The sequence below is a fragment of the Mixophyes fleayi genome, chromosome 2 (genome assembly GCF_038048845.1).
Source record: "Mixophyes fleayi isolate aMixFle1 chromosome 2, aMixFle1.hap1, whole genome shotgun sequence".
Taxonomy (NCBI): domain Eukaryota; kingdom Metazoa; phylum Chordata; class Amphibia; order Anura; family Limnodynastidae; genus Mixophyes; species Mixophyes fleayi.
This window is the reverse complement of record NC_134403.1, coordinates 244,578,661-244,589,574: the sequence shown is the minus strand read 5'-3', so window position 1 is coordinate 244,589,574 and position 10,914 is coordinate 244,578,661. Positions and strand designations below refer to the sequence as shown.

General features: G+C 39.2%; 1 protein-coding gene across 1 annotated transcript in view; it reads left to right on the top strand.

Moving 5' to 3' along the window:
* The first annotated feature begins 2,455 nt into the window (after window positions 1-2,455).
* C2H3orf52 (chromosome 2 C3orf52 homolog) overlaps window positions 2,456-10,914 on the top strand; it is a 29,278-nt gene continuing 20,819 nt past the window's right edge. Inside the window, exon 1 of the mRNA XM_075195724.1 lies at window positions 2,456-2,744. Coding sequence (XP_075051825.1) covers window positions 2,688-2,744 — 57 coding nt within the window. The 5' untranslated portion in view covers window positions 2,456-2,687. The remainder of the gene's footprint in view (window positions 2,745-10,914) is intronic.

The window sequence follows — 10,914 nt, the reverse complement described above, 5'->3', positions numbered from 1 at the left end:
TAACCAAACTTAAACTATTGTTTGTTACACATAGGTCTTTACATTCAATCTAGGTGCATTGCTGCACAAATGTTTTACTTTACTTCCCTGCTTTCTCTGCATACTGCCATCTAAATGCCTCCTTTTGTTACAATATATATATATATATATATCTACAGTACACCATTCATAGGAATCGGACGCAGGTATGCTGAACCATTTAGCTGTTTATTAGCAGTTGTCAGGATGGTAAAACAGCTCCAATGCTGGTACAGCAATCATATCCAGTAACAGTACACGAAAATCCCCACCACCTACATCTGGCTAGACATTACTTCCCTGTCTGCTCGCCGATCACTTACTAGCATCGGTAGTCCCACCCACACATACAGACAGTGCCTTTATCCTCCACCCCAAGCACTACAACAAATCACAGCAAACCAATCACACCCATGTGGAGCACCTGTGTGTGTGTGTGTGTGTGTGTGTGTGTGTGTGTGTGTGTGTGTGTGTGTCTGCTCAAAGAGGAACCTAGGGAAAACTTAACCCTGCCCGCAGCCTGCTGCTGCAGACTAACCGTGTTCCTACCTGTTCCCTTACAGGGAACATTGGCAAATATCCCTCTTTGCCACATACCCATCCCCTTAGCATCGCCAACCTTGGTGACACTGACACTGTGGAGAGCTCGTCCCTCTTTGCCACTATATATATATATATAGCAATTTAAATTGGACCATGTCTTGTGCATTCACTTAAATATAGTATACCTGACTTTTGCTTTATTATTGTATTATGTAGCAGAGTAATATACACTGGAATAAGTGGTATAAGAGAGACTGATTGTGTATATTATAAAAAAGGTGTTTAATATTTTATCTATATTACAGAAATTGTAATTCATTATGTAAACAACATTCCATTAGTGTCATTCCTATAGTTGAGTACTTTTCACACAGAAGTACTGGCTGTGTATTAGATCGGTCGATTGGAGGCAGTGATTAACATGAAAGTAATTAACTGTAGGCATGTCTTATCATAACAGATGTTTAATATGTCAGTACATGTCAATAAAACCATGGTACACTTAATTACCTGAATTCTATTGACTGCTGTAATCCACAACCAAAATCTTTGTGAGAAAATTTTCCATCTATGGGCCTGATTTATCAAGGCCCGTATCTGCCGATTTTGAGCGTATCGTACACAAAATCACTCTTCACATGCCAGAACCCGGACTTACACTAGTAAATGCACCCCTGTCCGTTCCTTCTAGGAAACAGAGGACACTTGCTATAATCTACGATTTCGAGGAGTGAACAGGGCGGGGAAGGAGCATTTTGCTGTAGACAATGTACAGTAAGGGCATGTTAAAATTAAGCGCGCACAGCCATATCCGAATCAAGTTCTGGACTTCACAAAGTTACTCTCTTGCTCCAGCTACAGGGCTAGTCTAAGTCTTGCTCACTAGTGATGACACTCTTGTTTGCATGCTATAACATGTGTTTGCAATCCGAAGCAACTGTAAAAATGTATTTAATGTTCAGTAGACATTAACAACATCATGATAAACGTATTTCATGTGGTAAGGGGAAAAAAATGTTCTTTTTTTTCATTTCTTTTTTTTACCGTTATATCATTAATGCCTTTATTAATCACTGGTGACATTCATTTTATATATATATATATATATATATATATATATATATATATATATATATTATATATATATATATATATATATACATACATATATATATAGATATATATATTGATTTCTGTGGGTTCCTTTTGCGAATTTAAAATCCACATAGACTTTGGATGTATCGTGCAGTCATACCTCCCAACATTTGGCATGCCGAAAGAGAGACAAATAAGCCACGCCCCCCCTTGAGCCTAATCACCGCCTACAAACGTCCTGTTTGCGCAGTTCGCTCATGTGCAGTAGCGGGTTCGTTCACATTCGCGCATGCGCAGTAACGTTTTTCGGACACATTCTGCCCCACTTACTCCCAGACCACCGGTGAAACTGGCTGCTATGTCCAAGTATCGTAGCGTGCCCTCTGATAACGTGACAAATTGTAAGTTGTTAGGGACAGCAGGACAGTCCACTGAAATCGGGACTGTCCCGCTGGATTCGGAACACTTGGGAGGCATGTGGAGTGTTTTCTGTTGTAGAGCAGAGCAGACCAACACCCGTATTCATCAGTGTATGTATCTTGAGATCCGTGCCTTGATAAATTTGTGAGTGCGCAGAGCCAATTTATGTGCAATTTGAAACAAAGGTGTGCTCTGCTCAGTATGCGTGCCGTGATGAATCGGGCCCTATGAGCGTACTTACCAGAATGGCATATTTACTGTGTGGTATCAATCTGCTTTTCCATCTGGGCAGATTAACAATTATCTATGAAAGCATATAGATTTATTCGTATGAATGTTTCTCTTTACGTGCATTTTATGAAGTAATTCATTATCCAGCTCACGTCTTTCCCCCCGTCTGCATATAAGGGAGTGTATAATGAAGTCAAACTGGAAAAACCAGGTAAATGCTGAGTCCTATGTGCTCAGACTCGTTATTGTTTAACTTCATTCAGTCTGGCCACTCCTTAAAAAAAAAAGCTTAGGATTGAACAGCTTTGGAAGCAAAAGAAAAACCGATTGCTTCCGGATATTTCAGCGATTCTCAGGGCTCTTCTGGACTTGTTGTTAAAATGGCTTCAGACCAGAATAACCATATGGTCCAGATGTCTTTACTAGGAAATAATACGGTAAGGTTTTATATGTTATATGTTTACTTTATTTTGGTATCATTATTTGTGTTAATATTAACACCAAATATAATTGTATTGTAAAGTATTGAACGTATATAATCAGGAGAAATATAGAAACTATTAAGGTTATTCACTTACTGTAAACACGTACAAATAGGAGGTCTATTTATGGAAGCAGATTTGTATATGTAGCCCACTAGGGGCGTGGAGTGCCGTGCCCAACCCTTGCCCAGCAGGGGGCAGTATATGTATAAGTATATGCTTTTGCCAAAAACTCTTTTTAATGTACGTACATCTTTTTTATGTGAATCAATCTAATACTCACCAGAAAGTAAAAGTAGTCTGTAATGGCTTATATTTCCTGGTGCCACGTACTACATGGTTTATGTAAATAAAAGTGGCATCTTGCCAGAGTTAACATTTTATTTTAGCCTTTTTTTTTCCTTTTCTTTTGCTTTTCACCAAACGTAGCAACATACGTACTGCAACATTTTCTTTTCCCACATTCGCCCCCTGGAACAAGTATCAGATTCTGATATTGCAGGAGTCCTGCAACATTTATAGCACATGTAGAAAAATGTTGCAGTGTGTAGACACAAAGGGCCAAATTCATTAGTGAATTTAAATGTAGATATGTGCCGTAATTTGTGGAAAATCGCTCTGCACTTACCTTGAATCGAACTATACATCAGTGAACGCAAGAACATCCAATTCATTTTCGAGCGCATAAGACATTTTCGAGAAGCTACAATTTCATAGGCAGAACAGGGAGCAGAAGGAATATATGCACGTAGTCAATGTGCAATAAGGGCGCACCAAGCTCGAGCTAAAGCAGTAGCGTCCGATTCAAGTTTTGGGCATCTCAAATGTACATGTTTTTTGTTGTATCACTTGCACCAACTACAGGGCAGGTGTGCCGTAAGTGCCAAGTTATAGTGATGACAGGGTATGCATGCTAGAACATGTGCTTGCAATCAGAAGCAACTGTAAAAATGCATCTTATGTACAGTAAACATTAATAATATCCTGATAAATGTAATTTCATACAATAAAATAATGAAAACATTTTTTTATGTTTTTTTTAATTTGAGTCTTTATTATTAATAGGTGACAAACATTGAATTATTTTTTTTATGTGTGTTTTCTTGGGACCTTATATTCAATTGAACATATCCTGCAGTGTATTGCGTCTGTCAAAACAGATCATACCCAGACATGTATTCAGCAAGAGACATTTCTTCATATACGCTTGTAGTTGAATAGGGATGTACATATGCCCGACTTACGTGAGTTTTAAAAAAAATGCAGTTTACATTTGTTTTGCGTAGCTTAATGAATCAGACCCCCCCAAAAAATCAGGTTCAAGTACTAATGTTAAAGGCACACTTGCCAACTATTTAATCTTCTCCTTTGGGATCTTTCATAGGAGATGTTATGTGCCATAGCCCATAGCCCCACCCCCAGCTAGAAAATGGCAAAAATCACAGCATTTCATAGCAGGGTGCCGGGCTTAATGATGCAAAATTGTGTCATTAAGCTCCGCCTCCATCACAGTGCGGGAGGATGCCTACTCTTCCAGGAGGACTTTGCGAAATTCGGGAGCCACCTGGAAATTCTGGGAAAGTAACCAAGTACAGTTAAAGGGATTTTGTTTCCAATTTAAATAGTGCCCATCTCTCACCTACACTATAATAGGGTTTTGATGGAGGCCTCTTCCTGGGAATCTCATTGCTCAGTGTGTTTTTAGCAGTTCCCTGCTCTCACATATAGCCAAGACCTGGGGCTGTGGTTTTTTCACAGCTGTGCTGAGCCTGTTTTTGTACTTTTTGGCTTTTAATATTAGTAATTTGTTTATACAGTACACACACAAATGATGCCTTGTTTTTTACAGAAGACTTTGAATTTTCAGAAATACTAAACACCACCAAAAAATCATTTGTGGTTATTGCTTTGTCTTCCATTCACTTTTCCAAAACAGCAAAAAGCAGGATTCTACTCATAAGTTTTCCTAATAAAATCTGCTTGTTTTTGCTAGTTTGCACAGTCTAAAATGAAATGCATTAAAATGTGTAGGTGTAATATGGGTAGTCCAGTTTTTAAAAATAAAAAAACCTACTGCATCAAATGGCGCTACCACTAAATTTATTAAAGCCAGGGAGGTGGACATCTGGGCATTATAACTAGAGATGGGCGGGTCCGGTTCTCCGAGAACCGAACCCACCCGAACTTTGGGTATCCGAGTACCGAGCTGAGCAGCTCGGTACTCTCCCGCCCATTCCGAATCCAAATCGAGGCCGAACGTCATTGTGACGTCGTCGGATCTCGGGACTCGGTTCTCGCGATACTTCAACTTTATAAATACACGCCTCCACAGCAATCCATCGCCATTTGACAGAGGGAGAGAGCAGGGTGTAGTCATAGGCTAATTAGAGCAGGGACAGAGAATACCATATTGTTCTTGCAATTGCTCTAACCAAAATCGCTAGTGCAGAGAGGAGGATAGAGGTTTATTATTTTTTCTTCATATTTGGCACTCCCCAGCGCTTTTGGGGTGTCCCCCATAATTGTGCATTAATATTTCTGGCTGTCAAAAGTCATATCTGTCAGCAGTATCTACTAAATAATTTGTAGCACACCTCAGTGTTTTTGGGGTGTCCTCCCTAATTGTGCATTAATATTTCTGGCTGTCAAAAGTCATATCTGTCAGCAGTATCTACTCAATAATTTTTAGCACTCCTCAGTGTTTTTGGGGTGTCCTCCCTAATTGTGCATTAATATTTCTGGCTGTCAAAAGTCATATCTGTCAGCAGTATCTACTCAATAATTTTTAGCACTCCTCAGTGTTTTTGGGGTGTCCTCCCTAATTGTGCATTAATATTTCTGGCTGTCAAAAGTCATATCTGTCAGCAGTATCTACTCAATATCTTTTAGCACTCCTCAGTGTTTTTGGGGTGTCCTCCCTAATTGTGCATTAATATTTCTGGCTGTCAAAAGTCATATCTGTCAGCAGTATCTACTCAATAATTTTTAGCACTCCTCAGTGTTTTTGGGGTGTCCTCCCTAATTGTGCATTAATATTTCTGGCTGTCAAAAGTCATATCTGTCAGCAGTATCTACTCAATAATTTTTAGCACTCCTCAGTGTTTTTGGGGTGTCCTCCCTAATTGTGCATTAATATTTCTGGCTGTCAAAAGTCATATCTGTCAGCAGTATCTACTCAATAATTTTTAGCACTCCTCAGTGTTTTTGGGGTGTCCTCCCTAATTGTGCATTAATATTTCTGGCTGTCAAAAGTCATATCTGTCAGCAGTATCTACTCAATAATTTTTAGCACTCCTCAGTGTTTTTGGGGTGTCCTCCCTAATTGTGCATTAATATTTCTGGCTGTCAAAAGTCATATCTGTCAGCAGTATCTACTCAATAATTTTTAGCACTCCTCAGTGTTTTTGGGGTGTCCTCCCTAATTGTGCATTAATATTTCTGGCTGTCAAAAGTCATATCTGTCAGCAGTATCTACTCAATAATTTTTAGCACTCCTCAGTGTTTTTGGGGTGTCCTCCCTAATTGTGCATTAATATTTCTGGCTGTCAAAAGTCATATCTGTCAGCAGTATCTACTCAATAATTTTTAGCACTCCTCAGTGTTTTTGGGGTGTCCTCCCTAATTGTGCATTAATATTTCTGGCTGTCAAAAGTCATATCTGTCAGCAGTATCTACTCAATAATTTTTAGCACTCCTCAGTGTTTTTGGGGTGTCCTCCCTAATTGTGCATTAATATTTCTGGCTGTCAAAAGTCATATCTGTCAGCAGTATCTACTCAATAATTTTTAGCACTCCTCAGTGTTTTTGGGGTGTCCTCCCTAATTGTGCATTAATATTTCTGGCTGTCAAAAGTCATATCTGTCAGCAGTATCTACTCAATAATTTTTAGCACTCCTCAGTGTTTTTGGGGTGTCCTCCCTAATTGTGCATTAATATTTCTGGCTGTCAAAAGTCATATCTGTCAGCAGTATCTACTCAATAATTTTTAGCACTCCTCAGTGTTTTTGGGGTGTCCTCCCTAATTGTGCATTAATATTTCTGGCTGTCAAAAGTCATATCTGTCAGCAGTATCTACTCAATAATTTTTAGCACTCCTCAGTGTTTTTGGGGTGTCCTCCCTAATTGTGCATTAATATTTCTGGCTGTCAAAAGTCATATCTGTCAGCAGTATCTACTCAATAATTTTTAGCACTCCTCAGTGTTTTTGGGGTGTCCTCCCTAATTGTGCATTAATATTTCTGGCTGTCAAAAGTCATATCTGTCAGCAGTATCTACTCAATAATTTTTAGCACTCCTCAGTGTTTTTGGGGTGTCCTCCCTAATTGTGCATTAATATTTCTGGCTGTCAAAAGTCATATCTGTCAGCAGTATCTACTCAATAATTTTTAGCACTCCTCAGTGTTTTTGGGGTGTCCTCCCTAATTGTGCATTAATATTTCTGGCTGTCAAAAGTCATAACTGTCAGCAGAATCTACTAAATAATTTTTAGCACTCCCCAGTGGTTTGCGCTCAGAATGGATTCAAAGCAGTCCACATATGATCTAAATGAGCAACCAGGTTCTGTCACCAGTCCTGATGTTAGTGTTCCCAGTACGTCATCTGGCCAAGGCGATGTCAAACAACAGAGTGTTTTCAAATTAGTGCAAAAAACAAAAACCCAAAAAAATTTTACTGTATTGAAGCGAAAAAGAAGTGTAACTGAGCAAAAGTTAAGTGACGATAAAAAAAAAATTGCAAGCATGCCATTCTACACACGCAGTGGCAAAGAGAGAATGAGGCCTTCACCTTTGGCTATTAGTGGCAGATCCCAAAAAGTTACCCAGCCTACAATTGGTGCACAACTACTGTTACGCGTCAAAGCCGAGCTGCAAGATAACAGTGAGGCATTACAGGAGAATATTTGCTCTGATTCACAAATGACAACAATCCCTGTGGAGAGTCCATCCAACAGTGGGATGTCTAATCGTGAGCATTCTGCTGATGTGTGCCTTAATAGCCCGAGTGTAGCCGGTGATACCCAAATTGAGGATGCCACTTTGGAATTAGAAGAGGATGAGGGGGAGATTTGTGTAGGCGACGAGGGCGCTAATGATGATGTTGATGATTATGATGCAGACAGATACCAAATTGCCTTTCTCAATTTCTATTTATATTCTAGATTATATAACGGCTGAATAGTTTTCTATTTTACTCCTAGTGGAGAGAGGATCTGATGCAGACAGATACCAAACTGCCTTTGTCCATTTCAATTTATATTGTACAGTATATAACGGCTGAATTTATTAGTATTTTATACAAGTGGAGGGGGGCCCAGAGAGACAGAAACCAAACTGGCTTTCTCCATGTCAATTAATATTGTACAGTCTATAACGGCTGGATTTTTTGGTATTTTATACAAGTGGAGGGGGGCCTAGAGAGACAGAAACCAAACTGGCTTTCTCCATGTCAATTAATATTGTACAGTCTATAATGGCTGAATTTTTTGTTTTTTTAAAAAAGTGGAGGGGGCCTATAGAGACAGAAAGCAAACTGTCTTTTTCCATTTCTTTACATATTTAACTATAAGTGTAGGGTGTAATATAGATTCAAAGACAATGGCTGCATTGCCAATATGCATAGATGGAGAGGAAGACAATCTGTTTTGTGTGTAGAATAAATGAAGGCCTACCAACGAAGAATTAAACAGTTTTTTTGGATGATTTATTACCTCAACAATTAGATTACTTATCTCTAAAACAGTTGGAGCACTAAATTGGGTTATTTTAGGCACAAAAACATGTATTTTCCAACAAAATAGCAAAACAAAACCAAACAAAACCAAAACCAAAACCAAAACACGCAATGGCGGTTTTGCAAAACCAAAACCAAAACCAAAACACGACGGTAATCCAGATCCAAAACCGAATCCAAAACCAAAACACGGGGGTCAGTGACCATCTCTAATTATAACCCCCATCACTGGACTTCTTAACATTTTCTGTAGTGTAGAGTGTTATTGTCTGGTGAGCGCCAGAAAATAACTGCTAAGGGACACATCATTTGACAGAGGGGACTATCCTTTTTCAAATGAGAGATCCCCAGTTTCTTGGAGCCAAGGTGGGGGGGATTTGGGCATTACAAAACTCCTCCCCCATTCTGGGCTCTTTAATGTTTTCTGTAGTGTAAGGTGTTATTGTCTAGTCATCACATGTGATCAACAAACAATAGTGACTAAGGGACCACATCATGAGACAGAAGGGCAGCCTCCTCCGCATCTGTACACAGTATTTTGAGTTGAACGTATCTTAAGATACGTGCAACTTAAAGTACACACAGACGTAATTGTATGTGCATGTTCAGGCCACAAAGATACGACTTATAATAAATCAGGCCCATGATGTCTACCTGTGGTGGTGCACCATACATTCAGGTCCTCATTTAGAGTTGAACACTCTTGCTCTCCGAACATATGCAGCTAAAGAGGTATGAAAAACAAAAAGAGTACTTACATGGGTATGTTGAGTCGGAAATATCTGAAGTTTGTGTCCTAATCAAAAACAGTAGTATGTGTAGGCATACAAGTGTAGGGATGGGGCCTCACGTTGTTAGGTCTAAATTCTACCCCGTATATGCAAAAGATAATAATGTAGTGAAGTGTGATATACATGAGAGAATATTTTCTGGGTAGCTATTAATAAGGGCAAAAGAAAATACCTCAGCCATCTGCTGTTAACCCCATTAAAATCAAATAGGAACATTGATACTTGCAGTTCAAATCAACGTCAATATAAATATAGGACCACAACTTGAGATAATATAGCCGCAATGCTAATGGAGGAGTCAATACGTAGTCAGCCAATCAGAAGCAGGTATAAAGTGGTGTTGATAGTCCTCTTCATCATTCTGTATTGTTGCCCCAGCTGTCGAGTACCCACAAGATATACAGTTAAAAAGACTTATGTGTAGATGGGTTCAACTCTAATTATGTTGCCATTACTGTACTCAGTTTATGCCTGTCCACCCCTGTTCCATCAGTCCAGGTGCAAAGGTGTGCAAATCTAGAACAAACAAAAATTTAGCTAGGGATGTATGTGCATGCATTTTTGGTGCACATGGGCAGTAAGGAAATGCATGTTTTATGCAAACAAAATTGGGGTTATGTCCAACTCTAAATGAACCTAGACACTGACTGCAGCTGGTTGTTGTGCTCTTAAATTTAGCAAACAGCTTGGCCCTGGAATCCCATTCCATTAAGCTCCTGTCGCACAGTTTTTGTACTTACATTAATACCAGTGAAAGTTTGCAACTCTTCAGCTATGGAATCTGCAGAGCGTTGGTTCTGTGATTTTATGTGGTCTTCCGTTTTGTAAATGAGTTGCTGTTGTTCCTAAACGCTTTCTATTAATATCACTTACAGTTGACTGTGGAATATCCAGCAGGGATGTTATACACCTCTGGCAACGTGTCTGATTGAAACACCTCAATTCAATAATTAACAGGTGTGGCCAAATATATTTTTTCCATATAGTGTATGTTTAAGCGCTGCCTACCTGTGTTTCTATGGCCTGTCAGTAAAGTAACTTTGCCAATATCCTGTCATGTAACTGTATTCACCCTAATATCGGAATTAAATATCTCAAGGAAGAAAAGGGACAAAAATTCTGTATCGCATTTGTGTGCTAGGGCTTGTTCAGATGACTATTTTCTATCATTGTGCTCCATATATCTGTCCTCAGCAAGGACAGAACCCTCCCCTGGAGCAGAATGGCAGAGCTTCCAGTTTTCCCTGAACTGTCCCTTTGTCTTTATGATGAAGTATGGGGAATCTTTATGGCCTGAGCATGTTTGATGTAACATGGGTGTTCCAAAAATATATGTTTTACATTTCAACATTATGGGAGCCCTACCAATGAGACACAAGAACACCTTTCACAAACTACTAAAGGGACAAGGATTATTGATTTTGTTGCAAACATCCATCTTCTATGGTCATAGGCAACAGTGTAAAATGTGGGTCAGCCCAAAATGCTGACAAATATTGTATATTCTAGTTTCCAGAATAATGGTCTGACCCACATTCCACACAGCTGTCCAAGTGAACAGCAGACACTTGCCACAGAGAACCAGGATCTCTAAGTATGCTATA